The sequence below is a fragment of the Mesoplodon densirostris genome, chromosome 8 (assembly GCF_025265405.1).
Source record: "Mesoplodon densirostris isolate mMesDen1 chromosome 8, mMesDen1 primary haplotype, whole genome shotgun sequence".
Lineage (NCBI taxonomy): Eukaryota > Metazoa > Chordata > Mammalia > Artiodactyla > Ziphiidae > Mesoplodon > Mesoplodon densirostris.
Genome location: NC_082668.1, coordinates 8780088 through 8807305, shown reverse-complemented (window position 1 = coordinate 8807305; position 27218 = coordinate 8780088). Strand labels below are relative to the sequence as shown.

Here is a 27218-nt window from a genome sequence, read left to right as displayed (position 1 = left end):
ATTTTATCTTTAGTACCTAGCACTGTGCCGCTAATTTAAGTACAGAAGACACAGTCTCTATCCTTGACCCTTGAGACATGTGCAGTCTTGAGTGGTTTTATTTATAATTTGTTATAATTTGTTATGTGATAAGATGTTTGAGTTTGTCAGAGGATTTGAGTATCAAAGTATGGACAGAACTGGGCTTCCCTGGTGGCTCAGTGGTTATGAATCCGCCCTGCCAATGCAGGGGACACAGGTTTGAGCTCTGGTCCAGGAAGATCCCACATGCTGCAGAGCAACTAAGCCTGTGCACCACAACTGCTGAGCCCGCGCACCTAGAGCCCGTGAGCCACAACTACTAAGCCTGCCCACCTAGAGCCCATGCTCCACAGCAAGAGAAACCACTGTGTTGAGAAGCCCGTGCACTGCAATGAAGAGTAGCCCCCGCTCGCCACAACTAGAGAAAGCCCGCACACAGCAATGAAGACCCAATGCAGCCAATAATTAATTAATTAATTAATTGGGGAAAAAAAGTTAAACAACGATGCTGTCAACTATTCTCCAGCAACCTCTTTGGTATGATACCACCTTTAAAATTTTCTTTTTTTTTTTTTTTTTTTGCGGCATGTGGGCCTCTCACTGTTGTGGCCTCTCCCGTTGCGGAGCACAGGCTCCGAAAGCGCAGGCTCATTTGCCGTGGCTCACGGGCCCAGCTGCTGTGCGGCATGTGGGATCTTCCCGGACCGGGATACGAACCCCGTGTCCCCTGCATCGGCAGGCGGACTCTCAACCACTGCACCACCAAGGAAGCCCTCATTTTTATTTCATAGGAATATTTCTCATTGATGAAATGTCCTGTAATAATGAACACTGATTTGAAACCTTTGATGATTGATTCATTTTTAAAAGCCATAGAATTGTAAAGTGGAACAGACCTTATGGAACTTTTAGTCCAATTCCTTCTTTTTCCGATGTGAAAAGGGACCCCAGAGTGTATGGTTAATTGAACCTTGTCTAAAATTATCCCAGCTATTTAGAGGCAAAACAGGAACTAGAACATGGGTTTTTTACTTCTTATATAACTTACTGTTATTTACCTAAGTACTCATTAACTGAAAGCATATGTGTATTTGCTCATTTGTTTTTATATTATTCCTGCATGATAGTCAAGAAATATTATCTAGTTACAGAAAAGAAAATTTAAATGAATTGCCTAATGTCATGTACTAAGAAATTAACAAAACTAAGACTAGAACCCAGATCTTCCGTTTCCTAGTACATTGCTTTCTTTATACTGTTCTTCTGTATTGTTGCCACTAGATTGTTTACAGATTTTTTGTACTAGGAACTAGCTTCATCAAACTGAGAAAGAACATTTTCTTTTTTTTTTTTTTTTTTTTTTCTTTTTGCGGTATGCGGGCCTCTCACTGTCGTGGCCTCTCCCGTTGCGGAGCACAGGCTCCGGATGCGCAGGCCCAGCGGCCATGGCTCACGGGCCCAGCCGCTCCGCGGCATATGGGATCCTCCCAGATCGGGGCACGAACCCGTATCCCCTGCATCGGCAGGCGGACTCTCAACCACTGCGCCACCAGGGAGGCCCAGAACATTTTCAAGAAAGAGTGATAGCAGAGTTCTACCTTTTTTTCTTTTTTGAGGTATGGTTGATGTATAATATATAAGTTTCAGATGTACAGCATAGTGATTCACAATTTTAAAAGATTATGTTCCATATATAGTTACCATAAAATATGGGCTGTATTCCCTGTATTGTACAGTATATCCTTGTAGCTTATTTATTTTATACGTAGTAGTTTGTACTCTTAATCCCCTACCCCTATCTTGCCCCTCCCCCAAAATCCCACCTTTATAGACAGTTTGCATAAACTTGGCTCTACCCCATTTGAAATCTGAATTTACCATTTACTGGAGGTTGAGGCTAGAGGACAATTTCAACAGAATTATAGATTTAAATTGGTCTGTAGGTAATAACTGCTTTCATTCACAACAGGATACTTTTTTAAAAAAACGTTCTATTGAAATGTAATATATTAATAGTCTCTTTTTTAAGTTTTTATTGAAGTGTAATATACATCTAAAAACATGATCATAATTAGCCTACAGCTTGATGAATTTTCACAACTGAACACACCTGTGTAACCAGCACCTAGTTCAACATCAGTGCCAGCCTTCCCGAGACTCCCCTTACACTCTCTTCTAGTTACTACACCCATCCTGCTGCCGCCTCAGGAGTGACCACTACGACAGGATAGTCCTTCCAAGATGAGATCAGATACTTCATTTGTCAAGGTTGTCCTCTCTTCTGTATTTGCTGCAAATAGGAAGAAGATGAGGAAAGAACAATTTCTCTGTTCTTATCAACACAAAAATAATTGCTGAAAAAAAAAAATCAGAATCTTTTCATACCAAGTCTTATTTAACAATTTAATATTCAATCAGAGTAATACTGGGAGATTTAAATCTTTTGTGCAGCTTTGGAAACATCTTGGAGTCTCTGTAAGTGACTTTTGTCTTCTGAAACAAGACACAGAGTAAGCAGGAGTTATAAGAATGGACGTAGGGCAGCGTTCCCCGTCCCCATTACCCCCACCCCCCACCCCGCCTCGTCTCCCATGGCTGTTCCCCACCCTGGAGAAGACACAAGGGAATGAGTAATGCTGTGATGCAGAGCTGTGGTTGAGGGATCACTGATATGTTCCTCTTTCTTGGCATATATTCTCTGAATATTGACGATAGCTTTCTAATATCAATAATTAGAATTCTGTTGGAGATTTTTAATTCTGCAACTTCTGTGTTAAATATAACTCTGTTGCTTCCCATAACTTTCAAAAAATTGTTTAAAATTCTTCCATCTTGATTTAAAATGTTATCTATAACACTGTCTTCACTTTCTCTGTTTCTCATCAGGACCCCTGAACAGTGCCCCAGTGTCGTTTCATTGTTGTCAGAGAGTTACAATCCTCATGTGCGTTATGGAGCTGCAATGGCCCTGGGCATCTGCTGTGCTGGTACAGGAAACAAGGTAAAGGCCAAAGCCAATGCGGTCAGTTCTTTTCTGGCGCCAGACTGTTTTCCCTAGCCGAAAAGTTTATGTAACAGTTGTAAAAATACAAGTGTGGTGTGATCTGTAAGACTTAACTTGCCTCACAAGTTAAGCTTCCCAGAACTTCCTCACTTAACTATGCTGGATTGCTCAAAGCCGTTTAAGAACAAACCACCACATTACATGGATGGCTCTAATGAAAACAATGCTGTTGAATTTTTTATGAAAGCATTGATTTCTTTAAAAAGAAGAAATAGTATTTTTTCTTTGAAAAGCTACTCTGGCCATTTTACATTGTTATTTTACATGTTTAATTTGCATAATAAGTATTGTGGAAATCAAAGTTCTTATGTGAGGCCACCACAGTCAACTCAGTTTGATATTTTTTGTGTGTTTGTTTTAAGTTTATATTTAACTGCTGTTTGCCTGTTTTCTCCTCAAGAACATAATAGATAACCTGGTATTTGTTAAGCCCACAAAAGTGACAAAATAAAGACTGGGGTTAGGTACATTGATGATTTGAAAACAGTTTGTCATGAGAGTCATAAAGAAATGCACCAATGCTTTAATAACAAGTATTCTTGATTCACAGCAATAACATAAATCACCACATTTTGCCTTTCATAGAGCACATGAGCACACCTTGGCCAGTTCCCCAAAAGGTGCACTTTTCTTTTAATAGCACACAGGCATGTGTGTGTGTGTGTGTGAGAGAGAGAGACAGAGAGAGAGAGAGAGAGAACAAGAACATGGTTATATTCCCAGTGTCTTTACATCAGAAAGGAGCTACTTTTTAAAAATCATCTCTTGTCCAAACTAAAGTAAAGCAAAGCATAGTTATTAGTTTATTGATTGATTCCAGGAATTAGATTTTAACTTGTGTGACTTTTTCCCTAAAAAAGAGTATTAGTATTGGATACAAATAATTTTTTTCTAGTCACATAAAACATTATTGAAGCTAGGAATTAAAATAGGCATTTTCACTATATGTGGCAAGAATTGTATAAAAATGTATAGACATGCCCTTCCAGTATTCTCATTCTGTCTCCTTACCCTGCTTTATTTTTCTTCATAGCACTTATCACCACCTGACATATTTTTACACCTATTTATTTATTGTCTGTCTTCTCTCCACTGAAATGTAAGGTCCCTGAGAACATGTTGAATGTTCACTGCTAAAACCTAAAGTCAGACAGACCTGGCACATAGTAGAGTTTCAGTAAATATTTGTCAAATGAATGATGAAGGGAAGATCATTTTAAGGATATGATGATGAGCAAGTTGGACAGGGTCTCTGTCCTCACAGTTTTGTTTTTTAAATGTTTTCATTTCTTTTGGAAGAGAATTTCTTACATGAGAATGTATCTTCAGGGCTATTAGAAAAGTCATTGTGTGTATAAAATACAGTTTATAGAAATAGGCCTTCATTTTTTTCTAGGACACATCTGTTCTATAAACAAAGGAAAAATATAGATGGATGTTTTACTAAGTATTTTCTCCCTCCGGTGTTTAGTAGACATTTATGTCAGACCTCATAAGTTAAATGTAAATTAGATTTTTGTCTTTCCAGATTATTCTAAACTTAATATGGTATCTAGGAGCAAATGTTCTTTGAGACACAGTATCTGACAAGTTAATTCAATGAATATTCTTCATTACTCATACTAAACAAGTCTGCTTTATTTCTAGATAGTTTGTATGATCTACGTATCAATACCTATCTGTCTGAAGCTTGGCACATTAATTTTGTTTCTTAAAAGCCTGAAACACCTATTTATTCTAAAATGTATCTTTGAGGTCATATCACATACCTCAAAGGCCAAGTTAGTGTCTTTTTTTTTTTTCTTCTTTTTTGCGGTACACGGGCCTCTCACTGTTGTGGCCTCTCCCGCTGCGGAGCACAGGCTCCGGATGCGCAGGCTGAGTGGCCATAGCTCACAGGCCCAGACGCTCCACGGCATGTGGGATCTTCCTGGACCAGGGCACGAACCCTCGTCCCCTGCATCAGCAGGCGGATTCTCAACCACTGCGCCACCAGGGAAGCCCCAAGTTAGTGTCTTTTAACTTACAAGTTGGAAATTTTCTTATATTTTTATCATGAATACTTCATAAACAATATTGACAATATGAGTAACGTTTGCAAAACTTTCTCTTCTAAACAACAGCACTACATTTTTCATGGAAGTGAGGAGAAAGAATACATTTATATGGTATTTGTATTATCTATTAATCGCTCTCATTTTTCTTTTTTGAATTTTTGAATTTAATTTTATTTTTTTATACAGCAGGTTCTTATTAGTTATCTATTTTTTACATATTGGTGTATATATGTCAATCCCACTCTCCCAATTCATCACACCACCACCACCACCATCCCCCCGCCACTTTCCCCCCTTAGTGTCCATATGTTTCTTCTCTACATCTGTGTCTCTATTTCTGCCCTACAAACCGGTACATCTGTACCGTTTTTCTAGGTTCCACATATATGTGTTAATATACGGTATTTGTTTTTCTTTCTGACTTACTTCACTCTGTATGACAGTCTCTAGGTCCATCCACGTCTCTACAAATGACCCAATTTCGTTCCTTTTTTTGGCCGAGTAATATTCCATTGTATATATGTACCACATCTTCTTTATCCATTCGTCTGTTGATGGGCATTTAGGTGGCTTCCATGACCTGACTATTGTAAACAGTGCAACAATGAACATTGGGGTGCATGTGTCTTTTTGAATTACAGTTTTCTCTGGGTAAATGCCCAGTAGTGGGATTGCTGGGTCATATGGTAATTCTATTTTTAGTTTTTTAAGGAGCCTCCATACTGTTCTCCATAGTGGCTGTATCAGTTTACATTCCCACCAACAGTGCAAGAGTGTTCACTTTTCTCCACACCCTCTCCAGCATTTGTTGTTTCTAGATTTTCTGACAATGCCCATTCTAACTGGTGTGAGGTGATACCTCATTGTAGTTTTGATTTGCATTTCCCTAATAATTAGTGATGTTGAGCAGCTTTTCATGTGCTTCTTGGCCATCTGTATGTCTTCTTTGGAGAAATGTCTATTTAGATCTTCTGTCCATTTTTTGATTGGGTTGTTTGTGTTTTTAATATTGAGCTGCATGAGCAGTTTATATATTTTGGAGATTAATCCTTTGTCCATTGATTCGTTTGCAAATATTTTCTCCCATTATGAGGGTTGTCTTTTCGTCCTGTTTGTAGTTTCCTTTGCTTTGCAAAAGCTTTTAAGTTTCATTAGGTCCCATTTGTTTATTTTTGGTTTTATTTCCATTACTCTAAGAGGTAGATCAAAATATCTCTTGCTGTGATTTATGTCAAAGAGTGTTCTTCCTATGTTTTCCTCTAAGAGTTTTATAGTGTCTGTCCTTAGATTTAGGTCTCTAATCCATTTTGAGTTTATTTTTGTGTATGGAGTTAGGGAGTGTTCTAATTTCATTCTTTTACATGTAACTGTCCAGTTTCCCCAGCACCACTTACTGAAGAGACTGTCTTTTCTCCATTGTATATCCTTGCCTCCTTTGTCATAGATTAGTTGACCCTAGGTGCGTGGGTTTATCTCTGGGCTTTCTATTCTGTTCCATTGATCTATATTTCTCTTTTTCTACCAGTACCATATTGTCTTGGTTACTGTAGCTCTGTAGTATAGTCTGAAGTCACAGAGTCTGATTCCTCCAGCTCCATTTTTTCCCCTCAAGACTGCTTTAGCTATTCAGGGTCTTTTGTGTCTCCATACAAATGTTTAGACTTTTTTGTTCTAGTTCTGTAAAAAATGCCATTGGTAATTTGATAGGGATTGCATTGAATCTGTAGATTGCTTTAGGTAGTATAGTCAGTTTCACAATATTGATTCCTCCAATCCAAGAATATGGTATATCTCTCGATCTGTTTGTATCATCTTTAATTTCTTTCATCGGTGTCTTAATAGTTTTCTGTATACAGGTCTTTTGTCTCCCTAGGTAGGTTTATTCCTAGGTATTTTATTCTTTTTGTTGCAGTGGTAAATGGGAGTGTTTCCTGAATTCGTCTTTCAGATTTTTCATCAGTAGTGTATAGGAACGCAAGAGATTTCTGTGCACTCATTTTGTATCCTGCAACTTTACCAAATTCATTGATTAGCTCTAGTAGTTTTCTGGTAGCATCTTTAGGATTCTCTATGTATAGTATCATGTTACCTGCAAACAGTGACAGTTTTACTTCTTCTTTTCCAATTTGGATTCCTTTTGTTTCTCTGTCTTCTCTGACTGCCATGGCTAGGACTTCCAAAACTATGTTGAATAATAGTGGCGAGAGTGGACATTCTTGTCTTGTTCCTGATCTTAGAGGGAATGCTTTCAGTTTTTCACCATTGAGAATGATGTTTGCTGTAGGTTTGTCATATATGGTCTTTATTATGTTGAGGTAGTTTCCCTCTATGCCCACTTTCTTAAGAGTTTTTACCATAAATGGGTGTTGAATTTTGTCATAAGCTTTTTCTGCATCTATTGAGATGATCATATGGTTTTTATTCTTCATTTTGTTAATATGGTGTATCATATTGATTGATTTGTGTATATTGAAGAATCTTTGCATCTCCGGGATAAATCCCACTTGATCATGGTGTATGATCCTTTTAATGTGTTGTTGGATTCTGTTTGCTAGTATTTTGTTGAGGAATTTTTTTTTTTTTTTTTTTTTTTTTTTTTTTTTTTTTGCTGTACGCGGACCTCTCACTGCTGTGGCCTCTCCCGTTGCGGAGCACAGGCTCCGGACACACAGGCTCCACGGCCATGGCTCGCGGGCCCAGCCGCTCCGCGGCATGTGGGATCTTCCGGGATCGGGGCACGAACCCGTGTCCCCTGCATCGGCAGGCGGACTCTCAACCACTGCGCCACCATGGAAGCCCTTTGTTGAGGAATTTTGCATCTATATTCATCAGTGATATTGGTCTGTAATTTTCTTTTTTTGTCATATCTTTGGTTTTCGTATCAGGGTGATGGTGGCCTCATAGAATGAGTTTGTGAGTGTTCCTTCCCCTGCAATTTTCTGGAAGAGTTTGAGAAGGATGAGTGTTAGCTCTTCTCTACATGTTTGATAGAATTCACCTGTGAAGCCATCTGGTCCTGGACTTTTGTTTGTTGGAAGATTTTTAATCACAGTTTCAATTTCATTACTTGTGATTTGTCTGTTCGTATTTTCTATTTCTTCCTGGTTCAGTCTTGGAAGGTTATACCTTTCTACGAATTTGTCCATTTCTTCCAGGTTGTCCATTTTGTTGGCATAGAGCTGCTTGTTGTAGTCTCTCAGGATGCTTTGTATTTCTGCAGTGTCTGTTGTAACTTCTCCTTTTTCATTTCTAATTTTATTGATTTGAGTCCTCTCCCTCTTTTTCTTGATGAGTCTGGCTAATGGTTTATCAATTTTGTTTATCTTCTCCAAGAACCAGCTTTTAGTTTTATTGATCTTTTCTGTTGTTTTCTTTGTTTCTATTTCATTTATTTCTGCTCTGATCTTTATAATTTCTTTCCTTCTGCTAACTTTGGGTTTTGTTTGTTCTTCTTTCTCTAGTTCCTTCAGGTGTAAGGTTAGATTGTTTATTTGAGATTTTTCTTGTTTCTTGAGGTAGGCTTGTATAGCTATAAACTTCCCTCTGAGAACTGCTTTTGCTGCATCCCATAGGTTTTGGATCGTCATATTTGTCTCTAGGTATGTTTTGATTTCCTCTTTGATTTCTTCAGTGATCTCTTGCTTATTTAGTAACGTATTATTTAGCCTCCATGTGTTTGTGTTTTTTACGTTTTTTCCCCTGTAATTGATTTCTAATCTCATAGTGTTGAGGTCAGAAAAGATGCTTGATATGATTTCAATTTTCTTAAATTTACTGAGGCTTGTTTTGTGACCCAAGATGTGATCTGTCCTGGAGAATGTTCTGTGTGCACTTGAGAAGAAAGTGTAAACTGCTGTTTTGGGATGGAATGTCCTATAAATATCAATTAAATCTCTCTGGTCTATTGTGTCATTTAAAGCTTGTGTTTCCTTATTAATTTTCTGTTTGGATGATCTGTCCATTGGTGTAAGTGAGGTGTTAAAGTCCCCCACTATTATTGTGTTACTGTCAATTTCCTCTTTTATAGCTGTTAGCAGTTGCCTTATGTATTGAGGTGCTCCTATGTTGGGTGCATATATATTTATAATTGTTATATCTTCTTCTTGGATTGATCCCTTGATCATTATATAGTGTCCTTCCTTGTCTCTTGTAACATTCTTTATTTTAAAGTCTATTTTATCAGATATGAATATTGCTACTCCAGCTTTCTTTTGATTTCCATTTTCATGGAACATCTTTTTCCATCCCCTCACTTTCAGTCTGTATGTGTACCTAGCTCTGAAGTGGGTCTCCTGTAGACAGCATATATATGGGTCTTGTTTTGTATGCATTCAACTAGCCTGTGTCTTTTGGTTGGAGCATTTAATCCATTCACGTTTAAGGTAATTATCGATATGTATGATCCTGTTACCATTTTCTTAATTGTTTGGGGTTTGTTTTTGTAGGTCCTTTTCTTCTCTTGTGTCTCCCACTTAAAGAAGTTCTTTTAGCATTTGTTGTAGAGCTGGTTTGGTGGTGCTGAATTCTTTTAGCTTTTGCTTGTCTTTAAACTGTTGATTTCTCCATCGAATCTGAATGAGATCCTTGCTGGGTAGCATAATCTTGGTTGTAGGTTCTTCCCTTTCATCACTTGAAATATATCATGCCACTCCCTTCTGGCCTGTAGAGTTTCTGCTGAGAAATCAGCTGTTATCCTTATGGGAGTTCCCTTGCATGTTATTTGTCATTTTTCCCTTGTTGCTTTCAGTAATTTTTCTGTCTTTAATTTTTGTCGGTTTGATTACTGTGTGTCTCGCCATGTTTCTCCTTGGGTTTATCATGCCTGGGACTCTCTGTGCTTCCTGGGCTTGGGTGGCTATTTCCTTTCCCATGTTAGGGAAGTTTTTGACTATAATCTCTTCAAATATTTTCTATGGTCCTTTCTCTCTGTCTTCTTCCTCTGGGACCTCTTTCATGTGAATGTTGTTGCGTTTAATGTTGTCCCAGAGGTCTATTAGGCTGTCTTCATTTCGTTTCATTCTTTTTTCTTTATTCTGTTCCACAGCAGTGAATTCCACCATTCTGTCTTCCAGGTCACTTATCCATTCTTCTGCCTCAGTTATTCTGCTATTGATTCCTTCTAGTGTATTTTTCATTTCAGTTATTGTATTGTTCATCTCTGTTTGTTCTTTAATTCTTCTAGGTCTTTGTTAAACATTTCTTGCATCTTCTCGATCTTTGCCTCCGTTGTTTTTCTGAGGTCCTGGATCATCTTTACTATCATTATTCTGAGTTCTTCTTCTGGAAGGTTTCCTATCTCCACTTCATTTAGTTGTTTTTCTGGGGTTTTATCTTGTTCCTTCATCTAGTACATAGCCTTCTGCCTTTTCATCTCATCTCTCTTTCTGTGAATGTGTTTTTTGTTCCACAGTCTTCAGGACTGTAGTTCTTCTTGCTTCTGCTGTCTGCCCTCTGGTGGATGAGGCTGTCTAAGAGGCTTGTGCAAGTTTCCTGATGGGAGGGACTGGTGGTGGGCAGAGCTTAGTAAAACTTTAATCCTCTTGTCTGCTGATGGAGGGGCTGGGTTCCCTCCCTGTTGGTTTTTTGGCCTGAGGCGACCCAACACTGGATCCTACCTGGCTCTTTGGTGGGGCTAATGGCAGACTCTGGGAGGGCTCACCCAAGGAGTACTTCCCAGAACTTCTGCTGCCAGTGTCCTTGTCCTTATGGTGAGACACAGCCACCCCCTGCCTCTGCAGGAGACCCTCCAACACAAGCAGGTAGGTCTGGTTCAGTCTCCTATGGGGTCACTGCTCCTTCCCCTGGGTCCCAGTGCACACACTACTTTTTGTGTTCCCTCCAAGTGTGGAGTCTCTGTTTCCCCCAGTCCTGTTGAAGTCCTGCAGTCAGATCCCGCTAGCCTTCAAAGTCTGATTCTCCAGGAATTCCTCCTCCCATTGCCGGACCCCCAGGTTGGGAAGCCTGACGTGGGGCTCAGAACCTTCACTCCAGTGGGTGGACTTCTGTGGTATAAGTGTTCTCCAGTCTGTGAGTCACCCACCCAGCAGTTATGGAATTTGATTTTACTGTGATTGCCCCCCTCCTACCATCTCACTGTGGTTTCTCCTTTGTCTTTGGATGTGGGGTATCTTTTTTGGTGAGTTCCAGTGTCTTCCTGTTAATGATCGTTCAGTAGTTAGTTGTGATTCCAGTGGTCTCTCAAGAGGAAGTGAGCGCACGTCCTTCTTGCGCACTCCACTATCTTGAACCAGTCTCTTGCTCTGATTTTTCTTAAGTAAATAAATCGACGTAAAAGGAAATCTGAAGTCATTCCCCCCATGCCCCCCCGCAAAAGGATTCAATTTATTCTTCCTTTACTTGGCTTTGGAACAAAGGACATTTGAGAAATGACATACTGTATTTAAATAAGTTTGATAATCATATAAACTAATTGCTTTGTTCCTCCAAATTTATACCTACCTAAGGATCTTGTAAGGGGCACTGAACAAAGGTCCTGCAGGGTGTGTAATAGAAGTTATATGGAGCAAAAGAGTTCTTGGTCAAATACAATGAACAGATGCTGGGCTATGCAAAGGTCTAGTAGTTTCTTTAGTAAGGTTTCTTGAACCTTTTGTTATGATATGTACACTCCTGGAGCCCTTGGTGTGCTAGATACATTTTTGAATCAGAAGAGGGGGTGATATACAGTATGCAGGAGCTCCCAAACTTATTTAATCAAGGAATCCTGTTTTCTAGAACTGGTATTCTGAAGAATATGATATTGGGGATATCCTGGTAAACATTTTGGAAAATCCCACCGTATGTGGGAAGTGTAACCATGGAATCATTTCTAGTCGTATTTGACTTAATTTGTGTTGCCATTCTCCTAGCAGGTAAAATCTTTTTTGTTTTGGGAGTTTTGTTTCTCTTTGTTTTTTTGTTTGTTTCAATTTACATTCGATTTATTTAATTTTTTAAATTAGATTTTGTAAAATCATCTTAAGATATTATCTTACCCTAGTATTTGAAGGAAGTTGGATACTTAGAGTCAGACTGGCCTGAGTTTGCTACATTTATGTGATTTTTGGCAATTTACTTTACCTGTCTAACTCTGTTTCTTTGTTTATAAAGATTGTTTTGTATTGCTGTTATTGTTGTTTTAGGATGAAGAGGATTAAATGGATAATATATATAAAATATCTCCCACTGCACCTGGAAAACAATAGGTGTTTATCAAACATTAATCTCATTTTTCTGCTTTCTTTTTTATCTCTTTTACCCCAAGACAGGAGCACTTGTGTTGTAAGCTTCCTTTTCACTTACCATCAATTATATTGAAACTTAAAGCATACTCAGTTCTGACTGTTGCATCCAAGTAGTCTTAAATTAACTTGTGATTACAATGTTGGATGAAAATATTGACTTAGAAAGACAGTAACTAATCTGAAAATTTAGCTATATAAACTTTATTAAAAGTTTTTTTTTTAATGCTTTCAGGAAGCAATTAATTTGCTAGAACCAATGACAAATGACCCTGTGAACTATGTGAGGCAAGGAGCTCTCATAGCTTCGGCTCTCATCATGATCCAGCAGACTGAAATCACTTGTCCCAAGGTGAGCAAACAAAAAAATTCTCTAGAAGAGAGCTGGTTCAGGCTTTTCTTTGATAGCTTATCTTCTTTTGAGGACATTTCTAACTCAAATATGGTGTACACTGAACTCACAGAAAGTAAAGAGGTAGGAGAATAGGAAAACTTTAAGTATATAATACTCTTTGATTGCATTTTTTATAAATTTATGGTCACTTTGTTAATTCAGTTATATAGCCATACTTGAAAAATTAGAACTCATGGGTTGACAAAATCATAAAAATCAACTTGAATTTTTGCCTCCTGCTGTCCTTTTAAAATTTATTCAGTAGGATAACTTGTTCCTGTGATACAAGATACAAACTAAGTGGTCTGTGATTTTTTTTGATCCATCCTTCTGAGGTAATAAAAACTTTATATAGTATATACAATCTCAGTTTAGAAATGAGTACATCCAGATTCTCTGTTAGAATGTCATTGCCCTCATTGGAGATCCCTTGGGCAGGGTTTCAAATGGCTCCAGGAAGGCTTTCTTTCTTCCAGTGACCACTGATCATACTAGGCTCACCACATGCTCACCACATGGTCTCCCTGAAGCCCATCTCTAGGCTTAGAGTTAGTGGGAAAGACATAAAGCCCAGTTTTCCCCGTAGAGAAATCCTTTTCACATATTCTTCTATTGATACAATCAGGTCCTCATATATACCGTGTGAATGACCCCATAACAGATTTTGAGGCATCTGTTTTAAAATTTCCTCATGATAGTCTCTCAGACCTCATTTCAGACTTTGGTATCTAATGTATCTTGGCACCTCACCCAGAACTTCTCATTTTGTTGAGAAACAGAAATTGCATAAATCTTATTACATATACTAAAAATTACCATGTTTAACATGTTTAATAGATGTATATAGCTTATGAAGAAATTTCAGATCTTTAATTCTTAATTTAAAGTTAGGGCATTTAACAACCTTGTATAATTCTGCTCCTATATAAGAAACAGTGAAATAAATTGACAACAGAAAAAGCCACTGGTATACTGTCTTCTGCCTCATTAAGCAGATTCACTTTTAGCAAAGTATCAATAGATAGACTAGCGGGGAGGAGGAGAAAAATTTCAGAACTCATTGATTATTCTGTGGAACTTTAATAATTTCCTTTTCTGAGCAGTTGCTATCATTTTTGTTGCTGTCTTTTTTTTTTTTTTTTTTTTTAATCTAGTCCTACTCTCTCCTAAAATCACTTTTTGTGTGCGTGTGGGGGGGGGTATGCGAGCCTCTCACTGTTGTGGCCTCTCCCGTTGCGGAGCACAGGCTTCGGACGCGCAGGCTCAGCGGCCATGGCTCACAGGCCCAGCCGCTCCGTGGCATGTGGGATCTTCCCGGACCAGGGCACGAACCCATGTCCCCTGCATCGGCAGGTGGACTGTCAACCACTGCGCCACCAGGGAAGCCCTAAAATCACTTTTAAGACTTATAAAAATTGGGTTATTGCAAAAATAGAATCAAACTTCTCATCCTCTTTTAATACTTAATTACTTACTTAATATATTGTATCTTCTAGAATATAAACATCTTTTCAAGCAGACCACATTTCTTTTTAGTTTTTGTTTTTAAATAGAGCAGTTATGAGTAGTTTTTGCATCTTTTATTTCTACTTTTGATCTTCTGTTGAGCTTTATCAGCTGGAGGTTATCCAACTGAGTAATGTCATTAAAGAAGGAAGTTTGGCCATGGAATGCACGTCCCCTAACAGTAATATATAGATACTTATTCACTTTGACCTCACATGTTGCTTTCTTGTTATATGTATTGTGAACATGACAAATGTTTTGCCATCTTCCCATCCTCTGCTGTAGGATTTCATTGATTTTATAACCATAAGCTCTGCACCAACAATGGCAGAGTACTTTGTAATGGGGTGGGGTTAGGTTAGGGTAGGCTGTATAGTTTCAAAAACCTTTCAACTATTTATTCTAATAAATATTCTGGGAATTCCCTGGTGGTCCAGTGGTTGGGACTTTGCACGTCCACTGCAGGGGGCACGGGTTCAATCCCTGCTCCAGGAACTAAGATCCTGCAAGCCACGTGGCATGGCCAAAATTTAAAAAATTGATATTCTTTTGGGGTGGTGTGATATTGCTGAAAAGAAAAAGCTGTTAACAAGCTTGAAGAGAAAAGTAAGTTCTCAAGGCTACAGAGTCCTAGTCACAAGGTTACAAACCAGTCCATGAAAATGCCTTGAAATTAAAGATCAAGTGTTAATTTCATCAAGACTATAACCCCCTCCTCAAAGGAATACAGAAGGGACATTTCTTAGATATTTTGTGAGATTTTTAATGGAAATTTCCAAAGGAAATGTTTTTTATGCAGTCATGATCTACCTCACATCCTTTTACAGAATGCTGTCTTAACACTAAGCTCTACACATTGTGGTCTTAGTTTAACTAACTCCAGTACATCTTTGCTTTTCTTCTGCCAGTTTCTTGCTCACTCACTCTCACAAACATAGACCCCAGAACACGCATACACCCTTGGGTGATTACAAACCCAATTTAGAAGGCTCTTAGACCAGAGGTTCAGAACCATTTAACTAGAATACTGTTCTTTTATAGGTCCTTGGAGTTACTTTGTCTCCAGAACCCAACTCTTTATGAAGGATCTATCTTCTGTTTTTCTTATTAAATGAACTTCACTGTTAGCAGTTATTTGAACATGTATATAACAAGTATCATATATAGAATCAGTTAAAAATATTAAAGTGTAAGAATGGGATCCTGTGCTCCTCCTTGCCTAATATCATCTAGCCTGAGGCCTGTTACAAGGAAGCTTCTCCCACCACTGACATGTACCCTTTTTGGAAGTAGGATCATATTTGGCCAAGTTTGATCAGCTTTTGCAGTTTTAAAATAAATCAGCATGAACTTTTATATTATAAGGTTTTATTTTACAGCATAACACATTTTTAAATAGTAATTTGTACTACCATACTGTTGCCTTAAGTAAGACAGGAATTTGGACCCTAAAAGTGTTGGTGGTAATATAAAGAAAAGGCACAACCAACTACCATGAACAAAATAATACTAATAAGATTGAGGAGGGAGCTGAAAACATCACTTGGGTTATTGATAGTGGGGAAATCATGATAGCATTGCCAGGAATCTTGAAAAAGAATAAAGATAATTTTCACATTAGGCATGTTAAGTTTGAGATTATAGCAAGTCAGTTGGAGATAAGATGAGAGCATAGGAAAAAAATCAGAACTAAAGAAAGAGATAGGAGCTAGCCCAGATAAATTATATAAGTTCATGGCCCTTTATCTGCAATGCCAATTTACAGAAAGGTCTGAAAACTAAGAGTTTTGTCTGTCTTTAAGGACTCGTTTGGCTGTCAAATCTGAGCCAGTATGAACTCATTTATAGCCTTTATCCCATTTAGTAAATATTCATTTTTGCTGCTTCAGAAACATTAATTTGGTTGATTACGGGATATTACCCCCACGCTCCACTGAGCATATTGCATAATTTATGGTGTGTGCACCTTGTCACCTTTCTAAATTCTGAATTCCAAAATTCATCGGGCCTCAGTGAGTTCGTGGAAGGAATTATATACCTAGTTGAAGTCATAAGAACTAATGTAATGTCATAGAAAGAGAAGAGGGGGAAAAAAAAACTCTAAAACTGATCCCTGATGTACAGCTTCATTTCTATATCCAGGAAAACAGGAAAAAAAAAAAAAATAGGAAGAGACATACCTAGGTGATAAGTAACCACAGAAAAGATGTTTACAGAACTTTATGCCCTTCTCCCATCCTTTATTTTTCTCTCTGACATAGAATTATGGGTTTTGTTTTTTTCCAACAGTATGAGGTGTATAGAGTTAAAAACATGATGAGTGTTTTAAATGCAGGATTTGGAGAAGGTATATTTTAGATAATCAGGCACAGCAGAAGGCATGGGTCACAGCATTGTCTGAAATTTAATTGTCTTTTCTGTGAGATTATCATAATATAAAATGGGAAATTAATATGATTTTCTCGTACAAATTCTGATTTGTTTTATGTGGGGGCCATACTATTCATAGCGATGAAATTGAGTCAGAAAATCATGATCCTTAGCCATGACTGCAATAAATTGTTTGTGATCACAAGTGAGCCAGTCTTTTTACCTATCTTGGTTCCATTTTTCACATCTGTAAATTAGGCAGAGTAGACCAGATGGGCTCAAAGTCGCCTTCCAAATGTAAGATACTATCCTAACCTACTAATATAATTCTTTATGAAGAATCGTAATAATGAAAATTAAGTTACTGCTGCATAAGTAATAAAATGAGAGGAAAAATTTTTAAGTGATGAACAAAAACTAGCTTTTATGAAGTACTAGTCTACTTAATATTGATTGGATAAACCCATTATGTATTTGCATTGATTTTTTTTTATTCCATCTTTCAGTTTCACCAAATGTCCTGTTGTTTGGGGTGTGGTTTTATATTTAAGTTCTTCCTTATAATGTACATACAGTGCTTTGTCCAGCGTTTCTTTTTGTAAGTTCATGAACTATTTTGTAAACTGTTAGCACATAAAATTTCCATCCTATATAAGGTAATGTAAGTGTTCATCTAAAATAAGTTAAGAATCAAAGGAATTTGACTTGTTGAACCAGAGTAAAAGCATCAAACCTTAGGATTTTTAAAACTAGAAGGAAATTTTGTGATGATCTCATCGTGCGGGGTTTTATAGCTAGAGAAAGTAAGATGTAAAGAAGTGAGTGGCTTGCTAATGGTCATATGCTGGGTAGTGGCAGAGTTAGTTCATTGTTTTCCCTATCACATTCTGTTGTTGCCTATGAATAAATAAGTGAGAACCATTTTAAGGAATATCATTTTGATAACAGTATTTAGGTTGCAGAGAGGATAGTCATGGAGGACTGGTAGGACTCTGCTCTGATATGGTAATACAGCCATGCTTACTGAATCATAAAATGCCTTTTACACATTACTTTACATATGTATTACTTCATATAGTCCTTACAACAGCCGTGTAGGTGTTGTAATCCCTGTAGAGACAAAGAAACTGAGACTCAGAAAAGCCAAGTAACTTACCCAAACAGCCTATTAGAGCAGAGGTATTTATAAGCCAGTGTTGTCTGACCCTGTGTTACTCTGCACTGTATCACAGTGTGGCCTCCCGGACCAAGATAAATGAAAAGGGCAAGAGATTCTGAAAGAATATGTAATGCAGATAAAATCATTATATTGGGAAACTCAAATTCAATATTTTCTGCCTTTGGCAGATTTGGGGAGCTCTGTGATCGTGTGCTTCTTGAACAAGCCGACTTCTTTCTGGGTGCTTACCACTTGAAAAGCACTTGGTGGGAAAATAGAGAAGTGTAAGACATGGAGGAAGCATAAAATATTTCCCTTATTGTCACCCAAAAATCAGATATTTTGATGAGAACATACATTTTATAAATATTATTTTCTAATTATAAAAGTAATATATGTTAATTTTAGAAAATACAGAAAATAATGAAGAAGCAAACAAAAATTACCAGTAATCCCTTCCTGAATGAGTCAGCATGTATTCCATTTTTGTGTGTTCTTTTTTTTTTTTTTAAGATTTTTTTTTCCCTTTTTGTTTTTAACTAATTTTATTTTTGGCTGCATTGGGTCTTCGTTGCTGCACGCGGGCTTTCTCTAGTTGCGGCGAGTGGGGGCTACTCTTTGTTGGTGTGCACAGGCTTCTCACTGCAGTGGCTTCTCTTGTTGCAGAGCACGGGCTGTAGGTGCCTGGGCTTCAGTAGTTGTCACACCAGCCTCAGTAGTTGTGGCTCGCAGGCTCTAGAGCACAGGCTCAGTAGTTGAGATGCACAGGCTTAGTTGCTCCACGGCATGCGGGATCTTCCTGGACCAGGGATCCAACCCGTGTCCCTGGCATTGGCAGGTGGATTCTTAAACACTGCACCACCAGGGAAGTCCCTTGATGTATTCTTTTGGTAAGAGTAATTATTGTGATGTGTCCTCTGAAAATTAATGTGTAAGCATAATGAAAATCTTTATTGTATATGTGAATATAAATCCAAAATATACCTCACACAGCTGCAGTGAAAGGTAGTTTGTTGTAAGGTAGAATTGAAGGACTGTGCCCATTAGGAAACCTGTAGGTTGATGGTGAGCAGAAGAGGTGTAATTCAGAGTTCACTGGAAGCCTTAGTGTTCACTTGAACTGTTTAAGCCTGCTGACTAAGAGTGGTGCAATATGAAATCACACTCAGCATTCCCTTGAGTCTGAATCATCCACTGTGGAATGAGGATTGAAAACAGAGCTGGTGCTCCCATACCAGAAAAGTCATGACATCCATGATTTCAACCATGGGACTGTTCTGCCTTCAAATCCGGTCCGGATCCCTCTCTTTTTGAATGTTGTGAATCAGAACTCAGGTTTCATTGCCATTTGAGCAGTTATTTTCCCCACTCGAAAATGACACAGCAAGTGAATAGAACTAGACTATAATTGTTTTTCTTGTTCCTTCAGGTGAATCAGTTCAGACAGCTGTATTCAAAAGTCATCAATGATAAACATGATGATGTCATGGCCAAGTTTGGCGCTATTCTGGCCCAGGGCATACTGGATGCAGGTAAATGTTTATAAATCTTCCAGATTAATTTGTCTGTTTAAACTAAATCTAATGAAATATCTGTTCTACCTATATGACAAAGTAGAAATTGAGTCTGGGACAAATTACTCCTGGAGAAAATTTGGAGCCTGCAGTTCATAATAACTTAGTAGAGTTAAGACTGCAGACTATTACGGTTTGAATCCCAGTCCCTTTACAGTACTAGCTATATTTCCCCTCTTTATGTCTGTTTTCTTGTTTCGTAAGGTCTACCTCATAGTGTTGGGAGGATTAAAAGTATATGTAAAGCCACTAAAACAGTCCCAGTCACTTAGTAAAGTGCTCAGTGAGTGTCAGCTGATTTCTTTTCCTTTAATTTTCTTAGTATATATCAGTTTTAAACAAGTTGACATTGGAAATTTTTGGAGGAAAATATTAGGTTTTAGACAAATTCTAGTAGCTAAATCATCCTAAAATAAGATACATGGAGGGCTTCCCTGGTGGCGCAGTGGTTAAGAGTCCGCCTGCTGATGCAGGGGACACGGGTTCGTGCCCCAGTCCGGGAAGATCCCACATGCCGCAGAGCAGCTGGGCCCGTGAGCCATGGCCACTGAGCCTGCACGTCCGGAGCCTGTGCTCCGCAACGGAAGAGTCCGCAACAGTGAGAGGCCCACGTACCGCAAAAAAAAAAAAAAAAAAAAAAAGATACATGGAATATTTCCCTAGTAAATGCATAGCACACTGTACCAACTGGCTCCTGAATTCACATTCTTCACCACTACACTATGGTTTATTTAGAAAGAGATGGGCTACCCTTTCAAGATAGAATGGTGTGCTTTAGTACCTTGGACTTGGGGTTCATTCAACCTATTCTTTAACTGTTATTACTGGTGATATCTCACTCAGTAGGGTAGAAGGGAGTAAGCATAACTATTTCATTCAAGTGTGAGATTCTTTTTCTAACTGTACCCTAGGCATGTAGAATATAATCTTTTTCATTAATCTTTGCTAATTTGGAAGGTAAAACGATAGTATCTCAAGGTTTTCATAGTAATTCTATTACTAGATGAGCTTTTCTAAAACTTATTGGTTATCTTAATTTCTTCTAATAAAAACTGTTATCCATATTTATTGCAACCATTCTTTTATTGGTCAACTAGAAATGTGTTTATATTTCTAGTGAAGGAAATCAGAGAAAGAAGCTGAAGTTTTTAATATCGTAAGTTTTTTTGTTAACCTTGTCAGGTTTTGTACTTAGAGTATTTTTTAGTGATATTAAGATTTTCAGCGTCCTTATTTTTTAATTTTAGGCAATCTCCCTTATATATAAGGCTTTTTAAAAAATCTGTCTCCTTTCTAATTTGATTATATTATCTTTTTCTTAATTAGATTTGCTAGAGATTTCTCTTTTTGTTTATATGCTGTTGTTAGTCTTTTTTTCCCCTAAATTCTTTATTTTTGCTTGACTCTTATTTGCTTTTTCTTTCTTTTTTAGAACGTTGGTGCTGTTTTCTAAAAATTTTTTTTTTTTTTTTTTTTTTGTGGTACGTGGGCCTCTCATTGTTGTGGCCTCTCCCGTTGCGGAGCACAGGCTGCGGACGCGCAGGCTCAGCGGCCATGGCTCACGGGCCTAGCCGCTCCGCGGCATGTGGGATCTTCCCAGACCGGGGCACGAACCCGCGTTCTCTGCATCGGCAGGCGGACTCTTAACCACTGCGCCACCAGGGAAGCCCCTAAATTTTTTTTAAATTAATTAATTTATTTATTTTGGCTGAGCTGGGTCTTAGTTGCAGCACGCAGGATCTTCATTGCAGCATGTGGGATCTTTAGTTCTGGCATGCGAACTCTTAGTTCTGGCATGCATGTGGGATCTAGTTCCCTGACCAGGGATTGAACCCGGGCCCCCTGCATTCGGAGCATAGAGTCTTAGCCACTGGACCACCAGGGAAGTCCTTGTTTTCTAAATTTTTGAGGCAAATACCCTTCTCTTTTAATCCATTTGTCTAGTAAAGTTTGTTTTGTTTTAATTTTCCAAGAAGTTGAGAGTTTTCTGCTTAAATTTTTAGTGTTTATCGTACAATTTATATTTTTCTCTTTTTAACTTAAAGATAGGTCGTTGCAGCTGTATATAAATAAGGACAGTATTCTATAGATACTTTAGATGAAGTAAACCATTTCAGTTCTTGATGGTATTGATTCTCTCCCATGTATAAGTGATACAGACATTGACATGCCATAGTTTCTCCCTTCTCATTCTTTGCCACCTTCCAAAATTTTTATATTATGTTTACATTGTCCTAACTCGTAACATTTACATACTCTTGTGAAATCATAATTCTCACAGTTTAGTCTTAGTTTCATATTTAAAGGGATTCAGTGCTCACCACCATTTCTTTTATTGCCGCTTCTTTTTCCAAGGTATCTATACTAAGACTTGACACTTAACTGACTGGATTTTGTCAGTCTCTAGTTTACATTCGGGTTCACTCTCTATGGGTTTTGATAGATGCGTAATGATATGTATCCACCTTTACAGTATCATACAGAATACTTTCACTGCCTTAAAAATCCTCTGTGCTCTACCTTTTCATCCCTCCCTCCCTCCCCACTCCCGCACCCCCAAGCCCCGGGCAACCACTGATCTTTCTGCTGTCTCTATAGCTTTAGTTTTTCCTTTTCCAGAATGTTATATAGTTGGAATCATACAGTATGTAACCTTTTCAGATTGGCTACTTTAGGTAACTGGTTTTTCAATAGGATTTAGAAGTAACATTTTACTACCCCATAATATTTTATGTTTTCTTTTAGCTGCTAGTTTTTGAAGTTTGTGGTTTTAGGCTTCAACCCTTTACTCATTCATTCAGTACTACTAAATTAGAGCCATTTGTTAAGAAATTGGGGAGAGAATAATTCTTTGTTTTAGCTTTATTCTGCCATCTTTACTAGAAGTCCTCTCTCTGTTTTCCCCTCCTTCCTCTTTGAGCCCTTCTCTCCTTCCATCTTTCTTTTTGTGAGTGTCTGTTTGATCTGTGATGAATCAATCAAGTTTTGGTGCTTCTTTCCATTTCTCTTTTTAGTGTTAAGTACATAAAAGTTGTGTACTGCCATATTTTCTATTAGGAGTATAAGATTATTTTCTTACCCTTTTTCACTTTGCTAATATCCTTTCTTCCTGGACAACATTTCTGCAACTGCATTAGAAAAAATTTTAGTCCTGTAATTTATCTCTCAGAAGTTAATGGTAGTAGAGAAAATCTGGAGAGGGCAACTTCAAAGGAATGAGTGAAGTTTATGAGAATTCACTCAATGATTTGGTTTCTTCAAGGAGAAAAGCTGAAGATTAAGAAAGTTGATGGTGAAGTTTGTAAAACTGTGTAAACACTATCAATAGAATAAACTTGCCCTTGTTTCATATTAAATCTCAAACTATTAGAACTAAAGGCTAGTTTAGTTTCTAAGTCTGAAGAAGATAGGTTTCATTGAAATAAAAGAAAATTCAGCTTCAAAACTTAGATCAAATATCACATTCTCTAGGAAGCCCTTCCCCCCTCTTTTTCTAGTGTATTCAGCCTCCACCATGTAGGTGGGCCTAGTACCCAGTTATACCTATCATAATACTTTTATGCCTTATTTTAATTATCTAATTATCTGTCTTCACTAGATTGGAGGCTCCTTGGAATCTTTTTCAGTATTTCAAAATTCTTAATATATAGGAAGTATTCTGTGAATGTAGGGTTTAGAATAGGGAAGAATATAAGCAGACAGTAAAAGTATAACTCATTCCTATTGGAAAAACACAATTAAAGTATACCTGATTTATCTCTAGGTAAAATCTTAAATGAAATATCTGTAGAGGGAGTATTAGGAAAATCTAGGTTATTTGGTTGAACAGTAGAACCCTGATTCTTATAAAAAATGCTTTTTGGCTTAGTAAAGTTAGTACTCACTTCCTAACTCCAAGCAAAACATGAAGGCAGGACATCCCTGGTGGTGCAGTGGTTAAGAATCGGCCCACCAATGCAGGGGACACGGGTTCAAGCCCTGGTCCGGGAAAATCCCACATGCCACGGAGCAACTAAGCCCGTGAGCCACACTGCTGAGCCCACGTGTGACAACTACTGAAGCCCGTGCACCTAGAGCCCGTGCTCTGCAACAAGAGAAGCCACTGCAATGAGAAGCCCGCACACCACAACAAAGAGTAGCCCCTGCTCACCGCAACTAGAGAAAGCCCTTGCATAGCAACAAAGACCCAATACAGCCATAAGTAAATACATAAAATACATGAAGGTGTCTGTGTGATACTGAGATGAAGAGAAGTGAAACGTGAGCAATGGAGATCCAGAATTGGAATTCACATTAGGATGGTGACTAGGCACAAACAAGCCTTATTTTTATGGGCTATATTATATAAGCTAAAAGATTCGTGTCTCAAAGTTCTGGGGTCCAACACTAACACTGTTACTATAGGCCAGAGGCTGCAACACAACAGCCTGTGGGCCATACCTGCCTTAAACACGTTTTTGCCTGCCTAGCAAAATTTGCAAAATTTTGTCCAAAATCCAGATTCAAGTGTACTTTTAAAAACAAAATTACATAGTGACCCTGGATCTAACACCCCTAGTAACATGTTCTCTTTAAATATGACATGAACTTTTTTTTTTTTTTGCGATACACGGGCTTCTCACCGTTGTGGCCTCTCCCGTTGCAGAGCACAGGCTCCGGACGCGCAGGCTCAGCAGCCATGGCTCACGGGCCCAGCTGCTCCACGGCATGTGGGATCTTCCCGGACCGGGGCACGAACCCGTGTCCCCTGCATTGGCAGGCGGACTCTCAACCACTGCGCAACCAGGAAAGCCCGACATGAACCTTTCAGTTTGCTTCAATCCACACTGCTTTCAGTCCAACTTTTCTCATTTGTTTACCTGACCAGTTCCTAAAGACATTCAAGTTTGCAACCCCTAAAGCCTCCTAGAATCTCAGCCTTATGAGGTCCCAGTAGAGATCTTAGCTAACTAATACTTGGATCTTAGTTCTTGTTCACTAGCTTTCAAACTGTGTTTCTCTGCACTCCCTCAAGGGAAAGTCTAGGGGACGTGGAAAGAGGTAGATTAACAGGTCAGATTCAAGCCCAAAATCTCTTCTGATTTAACAGAATTAGCTCTGATTTCATTGTTTTACATATTGTGCTTCCTCAAAAAAATTTTTCAGTTGAATCAAGAATTGGATATTTTGTTAGTGGTAGTGCTCTAATTCAAATGCTCAAGTTCAAACTCTCATTTTGCCAATGGGAAAAAAAACTTTTAGAGGTAAAGTGATTTGTCCAAGATCACAAGGCTAGTTAATCTTGGAGCTGCCTGCATTCAGACATGACTAAAGCAGAAAGAATAAAAATAAGCAAACAGTATCTACCTCTTGTCTCTTTGCCATTGTTTACAAATACGATGTGTACTAAAATTTTACTTTTTGTTTGCATATTAAAAGCCAATGTACAATATAGATTAATATTTAATTAAGCATACAAGTTCTGATATCCTTCAGGCTTAGTTTTTGGAAAATGCCTACCTATATTGAAAGAAGTTCTAAATTACGCTGAGTCCAGTATTTCCAATTTTGGAGACCCTAGATAGCTCATTGGCTAACTAATTCCAGTGACTTCATATTAGATTTTAGAACTATACTCTCAAAATAATCACCAAGTTTTTCCCTAGTGTAGTACTTAGAAATCTTTATTATTGCTCAACTAGATTCATGTTTATGATTTCTCTCCTTTTCTACAGGTGGACATAATGTCACAATCTCCTTGCAGTCCAGAACTGGGCACACCCATATGCCTTCTGTGGTTGGCGTCCTTGTCTTTACCCAGTTCTGGTTCTGGTTTCCTCTTTCACACTTCCTGTCATTGGCTTATACCCCTACCTGTGTCATTGGCCTTAACAAGGACTTAAAGGTATGTTTGTGAGACCTCAGTTTTACATTGTATCTTCACCATATTCTATTGGCCACCCACTCACAAGGATTTTCATAACATTTTAAAGAGTAGTTAGCACCTTATTAATAAAGTATTTTCCCTTCAGACTGAGTCATCACCTTATTGAGAGGAGTGTGTTGGTGGAAGTTTTGAAAATCAAGTCTTTTTACTAACTGCGTAACCTTGGGTAAATCAATTGAGAGGGATTGGTAAGAGGGGGGCAAAATATAAAAATATGAAAAGGCTTTATAATCACTGATGAATTTTATTTAATATTGAAGGTCTGCGAGAGCTGTTGTAGGATTTCATGCAGATAAATGACATGATGAGATTTGCATTTTAGAAACATTCTGATATCAGTGGAAATTTGTTACAATGCTATTGCAGTAATCTGGACAAGGAACACCTAAACTAAATCTTACTAAGGAAGGAAGGTTTGAGACAGGGATATGTTTCAGTGTTATGTGATGCTAGGGCATTTGATAGAAGAAAGGATTGTTGCTAAAGGGAAAACAAGATAGGAGGATGTCCCTTTGGTAGTGGCAGAAAGCAAGACCAGCAGTGAGGAGCCAGGGACACTGACAGAAAGAAACTAGTCACTTAAGTCAAAGACTTAAGGTGATACATTCCCTGTCATCACACTATCCTTTTTTTTTTTTTTTTTTTTAATGAGGTTTTTGCTTATTTCTTTTTTCTCAGTCCTATGGCCTGATGACTCACTTTCTTGGTCTTGCATCCTCTCAGAGGCTTTTTGATCTTTAAATAACTCTTACATTAGGTCATCGCCATTGTTAAAACATTCTGTTAAGTTTTCAGAGTGGAAAAATTTTAGGCGAAAAAATGGCTGGTAAAGATTGAGTATTTCATTGAATTGATTTTTTTCAGTATAGCTGTATAGCCAATTAATTATCCTCTAAGTGTTTCAGTATTAAACTACTCACATTTGTAAATATTGAGCAGTTTTATCTCTCAGAGCAAAAATCTTTTGTTTTCCCAATCCCTAACATTTAACATTGTGGTTAAACATACTGTATAATCTTTAGGGACTTCTTCCTCTGGCACACAATTTTATGATCTCTGTTTCCATTCCTTACAGTGAAAGTGGGATGGAAAAGACAAGATTGCTTGTCCTAGTAAATGTGATGCTTATTACCATTCTCTTGGGTAAATAGAGAAAAATTCATACTAGAGAACTTTAAACCTAGTCAATAAGTAATGCAAAGCCAACTTTTCCATTAGGCTCATGCTAGACTCTTGTAAGGTGTGATTATATGGTGTAGAAACTGTATATGGACGTGTATAGGTTGTTACTGTGGTACAAGGAAGGGACATGAAAGTTAGGAATGCAGGTTAGATAATCAGATGACACTTTACAAAGAAGGTAACAGTTGATCTGACGCTCATACCGTGGGTGGGACTTAACGCTCTGAAGCAGGGTGTGTGGTCAGTAAAAATGAAAGGAATGCCGGTTCAAAGGCACAGAGCTTCAAGAAAGTATAGGGAACCACAGTAGTTCTGTAAAGCACCTCAAAACTAATTCAGTGAAAGAAGAGAGATGCCTTTAAGGGAGGAGTGGTAACATAATTGAATAACTGTGTAATTTAGCCAGGATTGAAACTTCTGGCACCCCTTGGCATCTGTATGCTTGTTAAGAGCATAGAATACTTAAATCTTGGTTTTGATTATTTTAATAGAGGGGGGGAATTCTCTTATTTCTTCAGATGCCGAAAGTTCAGTATAAATCAAACTGTAAACCATCAACATTTGCATATCCTGCCCCTCTGGAAGTACCAAAAGAAAAAGAAAAGGAAAAGGTAGGTTTTTTGCTACTTTGAGCACCATTTGTACCTATATAGGAGCTGCTTAGTGTTTTACTTGGGTTTGTTTTAAATATTGTTATGTTTTAAAGTAGGTATTTTTAAAGTAA

At 38.0% G+C, this 27218-nt stretch overlaps 1 protein-coding gene across 1 annotated transcript in view; it reads left to right on the top strand.

The window, feature by feature from the left end:
• The window catches only part of PSMD1 (proteasome 26S subunit, non-ATPase 1), a 106167-nt gene that overhangs the window by 61041 nt on the left and 17908 nt on the right, over positions 1 to 27218 (top strand). The window contains exons 17-21 of the mRNA XM_060106299.1: positions 2908 to 3022; positions 12619 to 12735; positions 19242 to 19344; positions 25101 to 25270; positions 27013 to 27105. Coding sequence (XP_059962282.1) covers positions 2908 to 3022; positions 12619 to 12735; positions 19242 to 19344; positions 25101 to 25270; positions 27013 to 27105 — 598 coding nt within the window. The remainder of the gene's footprint in view (positions 1 to 2907; positions 3023 to 12618; positions 12736 to 19241; positions 19345 to 25100; positions 25271 to 27012; positions 27106 to 27218) is intronic.